This window comes from Rhincodon typus, chromosome 9 (genome assembly GCF_021869965.1).
Source record: "Rhincodon typus isolate 14 chromosome 9, sRhiTyp1.1, whole genome shotgun sequence".
NCBI lineage: Eukaryota > Metazoa > Chordata > Chondrichthyes > Orectolobiformes > Rhincodontidae > Rhincodon > Rhincodon typus.
This window is the reverse complement of record NC_063340.1, coordinates 15,314,058-15,332,232: the sequence shown is the minus strand read 5'-3', so window position 1 is coordinate 15,332,232 and position 18,175 is coordinate 15,314,058. Positions and strand designations below refer to the sequence as shown.

General features: G+C 44.8%; 1 protein-coding gene across 7 annotated transcripts in view; it reads right to left on the bottom strand.

Annotated features, from left to right (window-relative positions):
- LOC109912528 (nesprin-1-like) overlaps positions 1-18,175 on the bottom strand; it is a 194,567-nt gene that overhangs the window by 74,383 nt on the left and 102,009 nt on the right. For 6 of the 7 annotated variants that reach the window (XM_048600820.1, XM_048600819.1, XM_048600821.1 and 3 more), the window contains 3 exons: positions 14,645-14,770; positions 13,817-13,972; positions 960-1,118 (listed from right to left, as the gene is read on the bottom strand). In XM_048600820.1, coding sequence (XP_048456777.1) covers positions 960-1,118; positions 13,817-13,972; positions 14,645-14,770 — 441 coding nt within the window. Of the gene's footprint in view, positions 1-959; positions 1,119-7,422; positions 7,444-13,816; positions 13,973-14,644; positions 14,771-18,175 lie in introns of those variants that run through there. The other variant, XM_048600824.1, reaches the window with a different exon arrangement.

Here is an 18,175-nt window from a genome sequence, read left to right as displayed (position 1 = left end):
GGGTCCAGACCCGAAACGTCAGCTTTCCTGCTCCTCTGATGCTGCTTGGCCTGCTGTGTTCATCCAGCTCTACACCTTGTTATCTCAGATTCTCCAGCATCGGCAGTTCCTACTATCTCAGGCAGAATTATTGATTTTGTTTTAGCCTGAAGCTCTTTAACAAGAGGCTCCATTGAGGCATCATTTTGGTGCTTTCCCCACCTTGGAGCCATGCAGGCCTTGCTTAGCATTTGTTGTGGCTCAGTGGTTAGCACTGCTGCTTCACAGCACCGGGGACCAAGGTTCAATACCACCCTTGGGTGACTGTCTGTGTGGAGTTTATACATTCTCCCCGTGTCTGTGTGGGTTTCCTCTGGGTGCTCTGGTTTCTTCCCACAGTCCCGAGGATGTGCAGGCTGGGTACGTTAGCTGTGGGAAATGCAGGGTTAAATGCTCTTCAGAGGGTCAGTGTGGAGTCAATGGGCTGAATGGCCTGAATTTCTACACTGTTGGGATTCTATGATAAAGTTCAATTTTATAATCAGTACCTGGTTTAGACCGTTACTCAATATGGACAAATCTCAGAAATTGCTGGGAAAACTCAACAGGTCTGGGCAGCATCTGTGCAGAGAAAGCAGAGTTAATGTGTCAGGTCCAGCTTCAGAACTGTTCTGAAGAAGGGTGACTGGACCCGAAACATTATTAACTCTGCGTTCTGTCCACAGATGCTGCTGAGCTTTCCCAGCAATTTCTGTTTTGGTTTCTGATTTCCAGCATCCTCAGTTCTTTGATTGTTTTGGACAAATGTCTACTGGATAATACTGTAATCTCTTTAAGTTTTAAAAAAAATCTGAATAATCCAAAGACCCAGATAGGGAATTATCCAGCTGCACTTACAAAGGAGACATGGGCTCGTGCTTTCAAACAACAGGATTGAGTAACCGCTGTGAAATCATCTTGAGTAGAGTTTCAGAACTTACCTTGTTCAGTTTCTCAATCATCTCCTCGATGCTGATGTCTCCGTTCTGTGACACTTTGCTTTCCATCAAGGTCAGCCACTCACACAGCTCCTTGTTCTTCTCGTTGAATAGCACCCACTCATTCAACTTCTCTGTGACCAGCTGTCTGCGTAATGTTACCTGGGAATGCATAACAGCCAGAGGATCACATCTGAGCACGTTACAAAAAAAAAAAGTGCATGAAATATTAATCGACTGATATAACATTCTGCTCACGGGACACAATTCAACATGGAACTTGCTGTACCATGCTTCCGAACCTAGAAACAGAAACTACCCACACCGCTGAATCAAAACTTCAACTCCTATGCTGCGGCATTTTGTTTGACCTCCTGCCAAGTTTCTTCCAGGAACACATTTCGAAACCTGATTCACTGCTCCACACAAGTCTTACTTGGATAATTGGACTCCTTAATACGAGTGTCACATTTATGGCTCTGCATTTTAAGACGTACAAATAATGTCTCTTCCAGCAGACATTGAGGAAATTTTCAGAGATCATGGCAATGTTCTGATGATGAAGTGGAATTACAATGACAGGTCAATTTACAGGAAAGTTGCTGTGCTCCCTATAAAATTGGTTCAAACTAAGTTGTACAACCCAGGTGTTCTAAAACTGTGAATCTCCATGTGTTGTCCCTTCGTTGGATAAGATGCATTTCGTGGAGAACAATATCTCTCTTCTAAGTGCCTGCCCTGAAGCACTCAGTCAGATAACAGACTCAAATCTCTGGCCTGGGGCTTAATTCCACAATGTTGCCGACTCAGAATTGAGAAGGTTACCACTGAATCACAGCAGACAACTGGAGGCTCCATCGGAACAAATTTGCTTTTCAGTCAGAGTGGAGTTGCTTTTACATGACAGGGAGCGTAAGAAGGTACACAAACATAGTGGATGGGGACCCTCCAAATTGGTCACGTTTGGCTGAAACTCCTGTGGGCATGCAAACAGAGCTTCAGTGTGGAATTCTCAAGCACTGACATGGGGCATTTGCCCTGTCATGGCTCTTCTAGCTCCTTGAACAAGATAGTTTGACATCCTGCACTTTCAGGTGACTCTCCAAATCTTTTCCTTTAAACTATATTTACAGTTCTCTTTTGCAAGCTTTTATTAAAGTTTGCCAGGCTTTCTGGCAGTACATTCACAGGGTAGAGTCATACAGCATGGAAACAGGCCCTTTGGCCCAACTCATCCATGCTGACCAGGTTTCCTAAACTGAACTAGTCCCATTTGCCTGTGTTTGGCCCATATTCCTCTAACCCTTACTTATCCATGTACCCATCCAAATGTCTTTTAAATGTCGTAATTGTACCCCCCTCTATAACTTCCTCTGGCAGCTCATTCTCTACCTGCACCACCCTCTGTGAAAAAGTTGACCCTCAGGCCCCTTTTAAATCTTTCCCCTCTCACCTTAAACCTATGCCCTCTAGTTTTGGACTCCCCTATCATGGGAAAAGACCTTGGCTATTCACCTTATCTATGCCCCTCATGATTTAGTAAACCTCAATAAGGTCACCCCTCAGCCTCCTGCGCTCCAGGGAAAAATGTCCCAGCCTATCCAACCTCTCCTAATAACTCAAACCCTCCAGTCCCAGTAACATCCTTGTCAATCTTGCTTGCACCTTTCCAATTTAATAACATCCTTCCTATAGCAGGGTGACCACAACTGTATGCAGTACTCCAAATGTGGCCTTACCAATGGCTTGTACAGCTATAACATGATGCCCCAACTCCTGTACTCAGTGCTCTGACCAATAAAGGCAAGTGTGCCAAATGCCTTCATCACCAAACTGTCTACCTGTGATGCCACTTTCAAGAAACTATGTACCTGCATTGCTCTGTCTCTCTGTTCGACAACACTCTCCAGGGCCCTACTATTAACTTTAAGCCCTCTCTTGGTTTGTCTTACCAAAATGCAACACCACACATTTATCTGCATTAAACTCCATCTGCCACTGGCCCAGTTGATCAAGATCTCATTATACCCCTAAATAACCTTCTTCACTGTCCACTATACCACCAATTTTGGTGTCATCCACAAATTTTACCAACTATGCCTCCTATATTCACATCCAAACAGTTTGTCTAAATGGCAAACAACAGTGGGCCCAGCACTGATGCTTGCAGCACACCGCTGGTCACAACCTGCAGCCTGAACAACTATTCCAACAGTCTCAGGTACCTCTGTACCCACAGTCACCCCCCCACCTTCTTGGGAGTGAGCCCACAGAAAGTGACTGGCCCAGATGGAGACCCCGGCTGCGCACTCAGATCCTGTGCGGACCAGCTGCCAGGCATATTCACAGATATCTTTAACATCTCCTTTCTACAATCTGAAGTCCCCATCTGCTTCAAGAAGACCACCATCATCACGATGCTAAAGAAAAATCATGCAACGTGCCTCAATGACTGCTGGCTCTGACCTCCATAATTATGAAGTGCTTCGACAGGTTGGTCATGGTTCACATCAACTCCAGCCTACCAAATTGCCTTGATCCTTCGCAATTTGCCTACTGGTGCAACAGGTCCGCAGCAGACATCATTTCCCTGGCCCTACACACATCCCTGGAACATCTGCAACTGGATCCTCAGCTTTCTGACCCATAGGCCACAGTGAGGATAGGTAACTGCTCCTCCTCCACAATAACATTCAACACTGGAGCCTCCCAAGGATGCGTCATCTGCCCCCGACTGTACTCCCTGTACACCTATGACTGTCACCAAACTTTGGACAAACACCATCTGCAAGTTCGCTGACGACACCACTGTCGTGGACGGATATCTAACAACAACGAGTCAAAGTACAGAAGGGAAATAGAGGGTTTGGTGACGTGCTGCAATGAAAACAATCTGTCTCTCAACGTTGGTAAAACTAAAGAACTGATCATCAACTTCAGAAAGAAAGGAGGAGAACACGCCCCCATCTACATCAATGGAACTGAGGTTAAGAGAGTGAGGAGCATCAAGTTCCCTGGACTGACGATAACTGACCACCTGTCCTGGACTTCCCACATAAATGCGACAGTCAGGAAGGCATAACAACAACTCTTCTTCCTCAGGCAGCTCAGGAAATTTGGCATATCCATAAGGTCCCTCACCAATTTCTACAGATGTACCATTGAAAGCATACTGTCCGGGTACATAACGGTCTGGTATGGCAACTGCTCTGCCCAGGACTGTAAGAAATTACAGAAGGTTGTGTGCATGGCCCAGACCATCACGGAAGCGCTGCCGCGGAAAGGCGGCCAACATCATCAAAGATCCTTCACACCCCAGTAATGACCTCCTACAACCTCTTCTGTCCGGCAGAAGGTACAGAAGCCTGAACTCATGCACAAGTAGGCTCAGGAACAACTTCTTTCCAGCCATTATCAGACTGTTGAATGGACTCTAGCCTCAAATAATGTAACCTGTAAGCCTCTAGGTCTTCTTGATCTGTACATCCTTTGCTCGCTGTGATCTGCCTGTACTGCTTGTAAACAAAACATTTCACTGAACTTTGGTACACGTGACAATAAATCAATCAATCTGGATAACAAAGATACCTACATCAGACTCTGATTTATTGGCCACAGGTCCGCCTTCAACTCCGTAATTCCAAACAAACTCATCTCCAAGATGACCTCCAAGACCTTGGTCTCGGCTCCCCCCTCTTTAACTGGATCCCCTACTGCAGTCTATGGATTAGGAAATCAGTAAGAATAGGCGATGACACCACTCCTTTGATAATTGTCAACACCAGTGCCCCACAAGGCTGTGTACTCAGCCCCCTATTATCCTCCTTATACACTCATGACTGTGTGGCCAAATTCCACCCCAACTCCATTTACAAGTTTGCTGATGACACCACCATGTAGGTCGAGTCGCAAATAACAACGAGACAGAATACAGGAAAGAGACTGAGTGCTTAGTGGCACAGTATAAAGACAACAATCTCTCCATCAATGTCAGTAAAACGAAGGAGCTGGTTATTGACTTCAGGAAGCAGAGTAGAGGGGGCATGCCCCTGTCTGTATCAATGGTGCTGAGGTGGAGATGGCCGACAGCGACAAGTTCCTGGGAGTGATGATCACCAACAATCTGTCCTGGTCCACTCCCATTGACGTGATGGTCAAGAAAGGACAATGATGCCTCTACTTCCTCAGGAGGCTAAGGAAATTTGGCATGTCCACAAAAGACACTTGCCAATTTTTGTGCACCCGAGAAAGCATCTTATCTGGATGCATCACAGTGTGGTATGGCAACTGGTCTTCCTGAGATTGCAAGAAACTACTGAGTTGTGAACGCAGCCCAGTCCATCATGAAAACCAGCCTCCCATCCATTAACTCCATCTACACTTCCTGCAGCTTCAGGAAGGCAACCAACATAATCAAAGACCCCTGATTATATTCTCTTCCACCGTGTTCTGTTGGGCAGAAGATATAAAAGTGTGAATACATAGTACAAATAGATTCTTCCCCGCTTTTATCACAGACTTTTGAACGGACCTCTCCAATATCAATGTTGATCTCTCTCTTTCTGCACCTTCTCTGCGGCTGTAACACTGTATCCTGCACTCTGCTCTGCTACCCTGGTGTACTTTATATGTTACAATCTGCCTGTATAGCACACAAAACGGCACCTTTCACTGTATCTCGGTACATGTGACAACAATAAATGAATCAATCAATCCTCTACCACCACAATCTGTCTCCTACCGTCAAGCTAATTTTGTATCCAACGGGCTAGCTCTCCTTGGTTTCCATTAGTAACTGCAGTAACCAGTCTGCCATGCAGAACCTCGTCAAAGGCCTTGCTAAGGTCCATACAGACAACATCTACCACTCTGCCTTCACCTATCTTCTTGGCCACCTCTTCAAAAAACTCAAACAAATTCGTGAGACACAATTTCCCACGTGCAAAGCCATGCTGACTATCCCTTTCCAAAAGCATGCAGATCCTGTCTCTCAGAATCCCCTCCAACAACTTACTCACCACTGACATAATGCTCACCATTCTGTAGTTCCCTGGCTTTTCCTTGTAGCCTTTTTTAAACAATGGCACAACATTAGCCACCCTCCAGTCTTCCGGCATCTCACCCACAGCTGTCGATGATACAAATATCTCCGCTAGGGGTCCCGCAATTTCTTCCCTAGTTTCCCACAACGTCCTGGGATACACCTGATCAGGTCCCAGGGATTTATCTTCCTGTACACATTTTAAGATCTCCAGCACCTCCTCTTCTGTAATGCGGACTCTTTTCAAGGTATCACTATTTATTTCCCCCAAGTTCCCTAGCTTCCATGTCTCACATCATCATAGTTCACTTGCTATACAAAAATAAAGAATCATTTCCCCTTTAATGTTTCTTTCCCAGTTATTTTGAATCTGTGTTCTCTGGTTCGTCACACTGTCTCCTGTCAGCACACAGCATTTCTCCCCATCTGCTTTATCAGGACTATTCAGCATTCTGAAGACCTCTAGCCCACCTTCCCTTAACCTACTCCATTCTCCCGACATAACTGTGGTACCATTCCTGTAAATCTCCTCTATACCCAGGGTTGGCCACTTGCTGGAGCTACAGAAGGTGAGCACGAGACCCCTCAGTGAATTCCTAGTGATAATCTCAGTGCAGTTTGGTGTCACTAAGCTTCCCAACACAGAAGGATGAAAGAACATTTTAAAGAGGAACAGCATTACCTAACAATTCACCTTTGCGTCAGGACAACGGACTTGTAGGATGCAACCTCATCTCAAACTTGTCATAAAGCGCCACATTCCACACCTTTTGTTTTAGGGAAAGCACAAACCGATAAATTTAATTGCAATTGTTTTGGTTTCAGGGGAAAAACAAACCGAAAGAGTGGAACTGATATCAAAGAGAATCCAGATACCCATTCCCACTGTCCCAAAGCATTGCCAAAATGGGAATCATTTTTAGCAAACTTTTATGCTGCTAACACCCACAGCAGAGCAGCATTTATGTACAATGCAGAGCCAACTTTAATAAACCCGTCCAAGCCTGGATTACAATGACAGCTTAACTATCAAAAAGAAATCAGCCGGAGCTATTCAGCTTGCATCAACTATGATTCATATTGTCGTTTACAAGTAGATCCACGTATGGATTGAAAATATCAAACTGAGACACTAATTGCGACCAGTCAAGTTCTACGCAAATTCCAAGCATTTGACAGGAAGTGTAGACATCTCTTCATGTACTCAAATCTAAGCCAAAAGGAAGTTGAGTTCTACGTCTCTCAAACACATTCGGTAACGGACATCTGCATCACCCATCAGTCTGAAAGCCTCGTTACTGGAAGCACTTTCCATCACCAAAGCTTCAGAATTTAGAAGGCGGGCAAGGCACACTTAAAATCTTTTGAAGAACGGATCCACATTGTAAAACGCTGAACTGAACAGCAAAAGCATTCCAGACGAACCTGTTCGCATTGCTTTCTAATGTCTGCTGTCAGGTGACCTTCCTCAGGTTCAGAGATTAACAGACTTCCTGTTGCGGTGTCTTTTGACGCTAATGCTACACCAGAATACAACTGAGGCAGCAGCTGTCTTCAGACTGGCAGCTAGGAGATGGCATGTCAAATCTGACCCGTACAATACCTCTTAATGATTTTATCATCCAATCAAGTTACTATTCTTTAAAATACCAGAGGTGGGACTAGAAACTGACAAGATCTCTGTGTATCCAGTGATACTGTTGCACTTCAAAAGAAATACTTTAACTGTGTGACATTCAGCTTGTCACAATTACTTGAGAGAACGTCACATGGTGAAAGATTTATTCGAGTTTCATTTGGCTATCCTCCAAGAATTCAAGTCTGCCTCTAAATTAATTCTTGAAGTGTAGCATGTTTGCCTCTCTGACAAAAGGTTATGGGTTCAAGCCCAGCTCTAAAGATTCGATCAACATCACTAAAAACAGATTATCTAATTCCCTTACTCATCACATTGCTATTTGTGCGAATTGGCTACCTGGTTTCCGGCAATGCAACACTCCAAAGTACTTAATTGGCTGGAAATTATCAAAGGACATCCTGTGGTTGTAAAAGGCACTATATAATTGCACCTCCCTTTTCCTATGTCTTTTTGCAAACTGTCAATATTCAGGAGGCAAATGAACTGAAGAAAACTCGCCAATGTCAAGTCTTCTTAGAACATAGAACATAGAACAGTACAGGCCCTTCAGCCCACAATGTTGTGCTGACCTATTATGTCTTCTTCTGTCCCAGGAGAGTGGTCTCATCTCATTTTATACATTCATCTCATTTCAACGTAGCCTTCCACTTCCACAGTCTCTCTTGTGTCTTTCCAATGCAGGTTCCTTCTTAAGATATTTATATAAATTTAATTCTTAAAATCTATTAACTTTTCTGTGGCTTTGAAATGGTCTCAGAACCTAGAAAACACCATGTGAATGTACATTCAAGTTTCCTTGTTGCCTTTTGATGTTAAGAGGCTTTCTAAAGGTGAAAATTCCAAATACTTAAAAAGGCCTTGGCAAAGATGGATCATCTCAAAGCTGAAGTGTGTTAAATCTGCAACATGCATTTTGGCACCTTGCTTTAAGCCTGGCATCATTTTCCTACAGATTTCAACTTTTATCCATTCAAGCGTGAACAAAGAGTTAGCTAAAGATCTGACTGAGTAGTGTTTCTGAAAAATGGGTTGATCAGCAGTGCAGCACTCCCTTAACACTGCACCTGGACCTTAGCTTAGATCATATTCGAATTCCTGGAGTAATACTTGAATCCACAACCTGTTAGTCGCAGAATAAGCTGATACGACTAAACCTAGTTGTACTCATCTGCATCAATTAAAGATTTCTTGATGATCTACAACTTGTCCCCCATAATCCTCAAATCCCATGTCAATCAGAAGTCTGTCTAATTCAGCCTTGCACATTCTGATCGAACTGGCCTCCACTGCTCAGTGAAGAAGAGAATTCCAAAGACAAATGACCCTCCAACAGAAGAAATTACTCCTCACCTCAGCCCTAATTGGGGACCCTTTCCTTTCAAACCATGTCCCCTAGTCTTACATTACACCACAACAAGAAATATCCTCTCAGTGTTCACTTTGGCAATCCTTGATAAAAACTTTATGTTTTAATAAGATCATCTCCCATTCTTATAAACTCCCATAAGTTTAGGTCACTGGTGAGATGACTGAAGCAGCAAGGGTCTGAAACGTTTCCCTGACAAGTATACCTATACCCGTTGACACTGACAGAGTCTGGTGCCACCCACTGTCAGAACCATCATGCCTGTAAAGAGACACAGAATCATGGAAAATAGGTGCAGGAGTACGCCCATTCGGCCCTTCGAGCCTGCATCACCATTCAATATGGTCCCATTCCTGCTCTCTCCCCATACCCCTTGACCCCTTTAGACACAAGGGCCACATCCAGTTCCCTCTTGAATATATCTAACAAACTGGCCCCAACAGCTTCCTGTGGGAGAGAATTCCACAGGTTCACAACTCTCCGAGTGAAGAAATTCTTCCTCATCTCAGTCCTGAATGGCTTACCCCTTATTCTTCGACTGTGACCCCTAGTTCTGGACTTCCCCAACATCGGGAACATTCTTCCCATATCTAGCCTGTCCAGTCCCATCAGGATTTTATTTGCTTCTATGAGATCCCTCCTCATTCTTCTAAATTCCAGCGAATACAAGCCCAGTCAATCCAGTCTTTCCTCATCTGTCAGTCCTGCCATTCCGGGAATCAGTCTGGCGAACCTTCCCGGCACTCCCACAATAGCAAGCGTGTCCTTCCTCAGACTGGGAGACAAAAACTGCACACAATACTCAACATGGGGCCTTACCAAGGGCCTGTATAGCTGCAGCAAGACTCTTACCAATTTTTATACATGCACCGTGGAAAGCGTTCTATCCGGATGCATCGTGGCTTGGCATGGCAACCACTCTGCCCAGGACCATAAGAAACTGCAGAGAGTTGTGAACACAGCCCAGACCATCACGCAAGCCAATTTTCCACCCACTTACTCCATCTACACTTCTCGCTGCCTCAGGAAGGCAGCCAACATCATCAAAGACCCCTCTGACCCTGGTTAGAATCTCTTCCAATCCCTTCCGTCGGGCAGAAGATACAAAAGCTTAGACACATGTCCCAGCAGATTCAAGAACAGCTTCTTCCCTGCTGTTATTAGACTGATGAATGGACTGGTAAAATTTTTAATTTAACGTTGACCTCACTCTCTGTGCACCTTCCCTGCAGCTGTAACATTGTATTCCTCGCTCTGTTCTATCACCCTAATGCACTTTGTATGTATGATGTGCCTGTACTGCATGCAAAACAAAACTTTTCACGGTACCTAGGTACACGTGACAATAATAAATCAAATCAAATCCAATCCAATGCTCAGGCAGCTGCTCCCTCCCCAGCTAAATCTTACAAGGCTCACTACGACTGTGAGTCCCCGTGGACATAACCAACTTTTCCATAGCGATGGGCCTTGGGGATCCCTGACTGTTTTCGCAGAGGAGAGCTCTGCATTGGGAGACAGTCATCAGGGGGTGGCTCTGCTAACATGGTTACATTAGCTTATCTTAAAAACCAATGGGCTTGAATGAGAACGGTAGCACAGTATTGCATTCACATAGTGCCTCTTACAACCTTAGTAAGCATTTTACATCCAGCCAAGTACGTCGGAATCTGGATGCTGCCCTTTTACTCTTTCCCCCTTGTTGTTCTTTTTCTAAGCTGTTGCTTGTTGTATTATTCTCTACCACTCTGAGAAAGGATCCCAGAGCAGAAACATCAAAAGATGTGACTGAGCATCTACTTTTTAATATGTTAACCAAAAAGCTACTCTTCAAAAGGAGATCTGAAAGCAGGCAGATGAATGTCTTGAAACAGCTAATGTGCAAAGGCTTTCAAGCAACGATAAAAGAAAAGATCAGTTGATCATTTTTTGGCACTGCTGCTCACAAAGGACTTCTTGTTCTCTCTTAAGTAACCAACCACAGGGAATAAGAGGTTCCCGCAAGTTGCAAGTAAATGTGAGTGGAGTGTGAGAAGCTCTTAGGATAGAAACCATTCTATATTCAGCCAGAACCGTCTGGAACGGCAGCTTCTAAGCATGGATCCTATACGATCTCTTTGCAGCAAACTCCCTCTGCTGGTACTTGTGTGTATGGTGGCCTCAAATGGACAAAGTGCACAATGTAATTTTGACTGCATTACAGGAGTTCAAAATGACATTTTATTTTGATTAGAAAATTCATAATTGAGCAGAGTATTGAGGAGTGTTCACCAAGCCCTAGATTTGAGGTTTGGTAAAGACAGCTATTTAAATTTTGTTTGCCACAGTGTACCTTGGAAACTATTTCTAAGCCTGCCTGGTTAGGATCAGGTGATCTGTATGAAGTCAAAGATCCAACGGCCAGAGAGTCATTCAGTGGAATAGTAAGCTGAGGACATGTGTTATAACCTAAAGCCAATATATCATTACAAAGGTGTTCTGTTTGATCCCACTTCCTGTTTAGATGAAGAATGGAGCTGCATTTATATTGACCTTTCATGACCTCAACGCACCCAAACTGCATGACAGTCAAGCAAGCATTCTTGAAGTGTTGTGATGCCGGAAATATGAGAGTCGAATTACACACAGCAAGATCCCATAGGCAGCATGAGATAAATGGCCAGCTAAGTCTGATTGGTTGAGGGACGAATATTAGTCAGGACAGCGGTTAGGGCTCTCCCTGTTCTTCCACAACTAATACCACTGGATATTCTACATCTAAAGAGGAAGCCTTGTTTAACAGCCCCATCCAAAAGGGAATGCCTCCAACACTGCAGTACAGTACACAGAGAATGTCAGAGTGGTCCATGTACCCAAATCTATGGACTGAGCCAACTTTCAGAGTTAGAGAGGACAAGGTACCAATATGGTCACAGCTACTTCATCAAAACCGGACAGCGAAAGGCACATGGTCAAAGATCCTGAACTATCAGCATACATCGGATTTAGATGAGAATATAATAATTATAGTTAGTAAATTTGTGTACGACATCAAGATTAGTGGTACAGTGGACAGTGAAGAAGGTTATCTAAGATTACAAAGTGATCTTGATCAATTGGGTCAATGGGCTGAGGGGTGGCAAATGGGAATTTAGTATGGAAAAGTGCGATGTATTGCATTTTGGTAAAACAAACAAGGACAGGATTTATATAATTAAAGTAGGGCCTTGGATAGTATGGTAGAACAGCGAGGCCTGGGAGTTCAGGTACATAATTCTTTGAAGTTTGCAACACATCTCGATAGGGTGGTTAAAAAGCTGTTCAGCATGCATGCCTTCATTGCTCAGACCTTTGAGAACAGCAGTTGGGATGTTATGTTAAGGTTGTACAGGACATTGATGAGGCCTTTTCTGGAGCATTGTGTCCGGTTCTAGTTGCCCAGTTATAGGAAGGATATTATTAAGCTGGAGGGGGTTCAGAAGAGATTTACTAGAATGTTGCTGGGAATACAGGGTTCGAGTTAGAAGGAGAGGCTGGGACCTTTTTCACTAGAGCATAAGAGATTGAGGAGTGACCTTAAAGAGATTTAGAAAATCATGAGGGGTGTAGATAAGGTGAATGGCAGGGGTCTTTTCTTTAGGATTGGGGATTTCAAGATCAGAGGGCATAGAGGAGAAAGATTTAAAAAAGACATGAAGTGTAATTTTTTATTTTTACACAGAGAGTGGTTTGTGTGTAGACTGAACTTGCAGAGGAAGTGGTGGATGTGGGTACAGTTACAACATTTAAAAGATATTTGAATAAGTACATGAAGAAGAAATGTTTGGAGGGATATGGGCCAAGCGCAGGCAGGCGGGACTAGTTTAGTTTGGGATTATGGTCGGCATCGACTGGTTGGACTGAAGGGTCTGTTCCTGTGCTGTACGACTCTATCTAAGATCACATTTTTTTAAAAAAGTAAGCGCTGATATAATGACTTAGGTTAGGGTTTGCTTAGATTTGAGGTTCCACTCTATACATCAGCCAATTGAAATTTCACCAGGTTTAGACAGAAGAGGAAGCAATACAGAGAGGTACTGTCTAAAAGCCAGTCATTGTCAGCAGTCACAGGATAACTTCCACAGTGGGCAAAGCAATTCCTGGTTATGGAGGGAGGGCAACAAAGATTTACCAGACGGATTTCTGGGTTGGCAGGACTGACACACAAAAAACAGAATGGAGACTTAGGATTGTATCTACTGGAGTTCAGAAGAGATCTCATAGGAACCTATGTCATTCTGACAGGACTAAATTGAATCTAAACGAGGGGTACAGTTTAAGGAAAGAGGGCAGGCCGTTTAGGACCAGCGTACCCTCTAATTTTCCAGCAATGCCGCCATTGGATTGCCAATGCGCAGAACACCAGAGCGGTGTGCAGCTTAGAGGAAATGGACTGAGCTGAGGGGAAATATCTTCACCGAGAGGGTGGTGATCCTGTGGAATTCTCTGTCACAGAAAGCAGTTGAGGCCAAAACGTTGAATGTTTTCGCGAAGGAGTTAGATATATTTCTTAGGGCTAAAGGGAACAAAGGGTACGGAGAGAAGGCAGCAACAGGGGCGTGAGCTGGATCATCAGCCACGATCACACTGAATGATGGAGCAGGCTTGAAGGGCCGAATGGCCTCCTCCTGCTCCTTATTTTCTACGTAAAAGGAAACAAAGTGTGAATTGCCAAGATAAATCATTTGATCCCCCCTGACACTGCTGATTGGAGAGGCAGCTGAGGACAAACATGGCCCCAGAGGGATTTACAGACGGCAGGAGAGATGGGTGGTGGTTAGTGGCAACGGCCTTACCTGATAACATAGCTCATCCCACTGCCTGTGCAGCAGCTCAATCCGCTCTTGCAGCAGTGAGATATCATCGGCGCGAATGTAGCTGGATAAGGTTTCCTTCAGGAAGGAGAGGTGGGCAAGGTCATCGGTCCACCCTGCAAAAGAGCTTTCCAGTTCCTGCAGCGAGACAGTAAAACCATTTCCGGTGAGATCTACTAGATTCACAAAGCACACAATCGCTGGGCCCTTTTACATCAAACTTGAGGGGAGGTGATGGGCTTGTGGCATTATTGCTAGACTATTAATCGAGAGACTCAGGCAATCTTCCGGAGACCTGGGTTAAATTCCACCATCGGCAGGATTTGAAGTTCAGTAAAACGAACAAAAAAAATCTGGAATCGGAAGTCTAATGATGACCATTGTCAGGAAAACCCATCTGGTTCACTAAATGTCCTTTAGGATCTAGTCTTACCTGGTCTGGGCCTACATGTGACTCCAGACCCACAGCAAAGTGGTTGACTCTTAACTGCCCTCTGGGTAGTTAGCATTGGGCGGTAAATGCTGGCCGAGCCAGGAATGCCCACGTCCCATGAATAAATACAAAAGAAAACTGAGGAAACAGGAGCAGGAAGTAGGCCATTTGGTCACTCAAACCCCGCTCTGCCCCTTCCACCAGATTGTGGCTGCTTAAAATCATCTTCCAGTGCTTGCTACGATTTCTGGATCTTTAACATCCAGTGTATCATGTTGGCTTTAACTGCCAGTCAGAAAGTGCAGAGAATTCACCTTTTAAGACAATGCTGGTGAGGGAATATTGGAACTGGAATGAAACAGAAAGGAGAACTTTACCATGCATCGGATCTGCTCCGTGTGTAGCTCATCGTGATGATCAGGGAGGGGCTGCGAAAGCTTTCTCTTGAAAGACCTCAGCTTGGCCAGAGAATCTGCGATTCCTTTCTCACACTGCTCCCAGTCCTTTAAAGGGGGAAGTCGATCATATCAATCAGAAACTTTGAAAAAGGATTGATTCAGTGAGTAGAACAGAACATTAGATTTCAGCTCTTGCACAGTATGATAGCAGGGTAGAGCTGGATCAATAAGTTGTGGAGCTGAGCAGGCCAAAGAGAACGCAGTATATCAGGGAGGGGCATCACTGTCTGCGTTTGGCAGCTCACACCCAATGCAGTTTACTACTGCTGCTTCAATTCCTTTTAAATAGAGAGCTGTTTTCGTTCAAACTCTTAATCAACGCTTCTGGAGTACTTTGTGCAGTTCTGGTCGCCCTGTTTATAGGAAGGATATTATTAAACTGGAGAGGGTTTGGAAGGGATTTACCAGGATGTAGCTGGAATGGAGGGTTTGGAGACTGGAAAGACTGGGGCTTTTTCCACTGCAGCGTAGTAGGTTGAGGGGTGCTCTTACAGAGATTTATAAAATCACGAGGGGCATAGATAAGGTGAATGGCAAGGGTCTTTTCTCTAAAGTGGCAGGGTTCAAAACTAGGGGGCATATTTTTGAGGTGAGAGGGTAAAGTTTTAAAAAAGACATGAGGGGCAACTTTTTTTTTTTTTACACACAGAGAGTGGTTTGTGTGTGGAACGAACTTCCAGAGGAAGTGGTAGGTGTCAGTACGGTTACAGTGTTTAAAAGACATTTAGATAAGTACATGAATAGGAAAGGTTTGGAGGGATGTGGGAGGTGGGACTAGTTTAGTTTGGGATAATGATCGGCATGGACTGGTCGGACTGAAGGGTCTGTCTCTTGTGCTGTATGACTCTATCAATGTTTTCTCAGCATTGAGACCTACTGTGCGGGTGTGATGTATGATTAACGTCAATTGGAGGTGGGCCTCGTCATAAGCATTTAGCATTCCAAAACTGACAGGCCTCGCAACACTGCTTGCAAAGGACTGGGGCATGCACCCAGCCCTGATGTGTATGGGGAAGTCAATAGATAGCACAGTAGCTCCAGAAAAAGCCTGGCAAGCCTCCCGTGTTTTTGGAAACAGCCTGCCCATCGACAGAGCTGGAATACTCGTGGTGGGACGCTGAGCCGCCGTTCCCAGCTCTCAGCCTTGCGGAGGTGTGAGGGTTAGAGAGCGAGCGAGACAGAGGTTATGTTCAGCAAGAGGAGGGAGGAGTGGAGGTTTCCTAGGGGGCAGTACTCCTATCCTTCCTACAACAAACGCTGGATCCGGCTGCTCAAGCTTCCAGCCCACTGCCGAACGTTCTGTTTAAATCTGTCAATCTTTCTCCACGCTGGAACATTTCGACTACTTGAAACCCCCAATGTACACATGCTGACTGTTGGTGACCCACATCGTATCTTGCCTTTCAGAGATTCCATCTGGAAAGTCTCTGTGTGCCGTGTGTATACAATGTTGTGACTCTGCCTGTCAGTCAGTCAATCTGCTATTGGACTGTAAGCTGTCCACACGTAAATCAATGGATTTGCTGCAATTTATCTTTTATTTAATTCATTGGATGCAGGCGTCATTGGACTGGCCAGTATTTCTTGCCCATCCCTAGTTGCCCTTGAGAAGGTGGTGGTGAGCTGCCTTCTTGAACCACTACAATGCATGTAGACCCACAATGCTGTTTGGGAGGGAGTTCCAGGATTTTGACCCAGCAGCACTGAAGGAACAGCAATATGTTCCCAAGTGAGTAGCTCAGAGGGGAACTTAGAGGTTGGTGCTCCCTTGTATCTGTCACCCTTATCAATGCAGACAGTAGCAATGATGTGGAGGTGCCGGTGTTGGACTGGGATGGACAAAGTCAGAAATCACACGACACCAGGTTATAGCGAACTTCATGTGACGAAGGAGCAAGACTCCGAAAGCTTGTGATTTCAATTAAACCTGTTGGACTATAACCTGGTGTCATGTGACTTCTGACTCAGACGGTAGTGGTCAAGGGTTCAGGAAGTGTCTGTTTCATAAACTTGCAATGTGTTTTACTACATTAAACAAACTAAGCCACCGAGTTAACCAATTCCTGGTGAGTGATTAATTATTAGACCATTACCATGAACATCTTTATAAACCTCATCCCACCAATACCCTTCCCCCAGGGGTGATACCAAAGTCACCATTTACAACAATTACACTGCTACAGTGAAAATGTAACAGGGCACTGAATGGGACAGGGATTGCCTGTACTGGACAGTACCGGTGAGAGCCTGTGACACCTATAGGAAGTACAGACACACACACAGGAAACCTTAATTTATACCGTTAACAGATTGTCTGTGGTATTGCACTTGGCGCAACACAGCATTTAATTTAGTCATGGTATTAAAATGTGACAGGAAGTTACCGTAAGTGTGAACTACACACACAAGACTATTAATGTCGGTTCGAATGCAACAGGAAACGCAGCAAAGGTGAAAATCAATGCACAAGTTACATTTCTTGTCAGGAGGCCTGGCTTTAAAACTACACCCATCAGCTGAGCAGCCCTAGTTGGTACCCAGGCTAACTTAGTGTGCCCAAGGTCTGATGAGCGGCTAACCCAGAAAAATTTGCTCATAACTTGAATTCACATGCGAAGTGACTGCTTTTGGAAGTGGAGTTTCCTGTTAAGTTGCCAGAGTCTAAACACAGGTTACTTTCGTCACTTCCTCAGATGGTTCTGTCTGAAAACGATGGAACCCAAATAAACCTGGTGCTAATAGAAACTAAGGAGTATTTTGTACAATGGTTTGGACCGAACATTAGCAACAAACTCCCAGCCCTTTACTCTTCTCCTGAAAACAGCTTTTAACAGGTTAAAAATAGTAACAAGAACGAAATCAAACAGATAATTGAAACTTAGAGAAGTGGGTTGGAGCTTATCAAAATCAGATTGTGCACATGATGATGCACTCCAGCATAGCCCAACGGTCTCGAACAGCTTCAACAACACCAGTCCTCACTGCATATGGCCTCTCATCGGAGACCCGAACACAAACCTAAAACAGCAAAGCAGGCGCCAACACTCAGGTAGATTCCTGATGGCCACTTCAGCCAAGCCTGGGACAGAGCCTGTGAGGATGCCCTCCCACTATTCCAGCCGCTCCCCACACGGAGAGGCCTTGCATCAGGTGCATAGAGCTGAAAGTCTGACCAAATCTATAACAGCAGCCCTTTCAAACAACCGAAAAGGAAAGGTGAATAAAAACACTCAACGCTGTTGTGGAAAACCAAGACCCCCAGGCCCCAGAATCTACATGTGGCCTGGGAACCTGTGAACACCCTCAGTCTGATGTTGCATTGTATTGCTGCATGTCCCACTCTCTATCCCAGATCATTGATGGAAGAGGGAGAGACCCCTTTGTAGAGGGACCCGCTCCCGTTGCTCCCCACTGACCGTCAGGGACAGGGACCCGCTCCCGTCGCTCCCC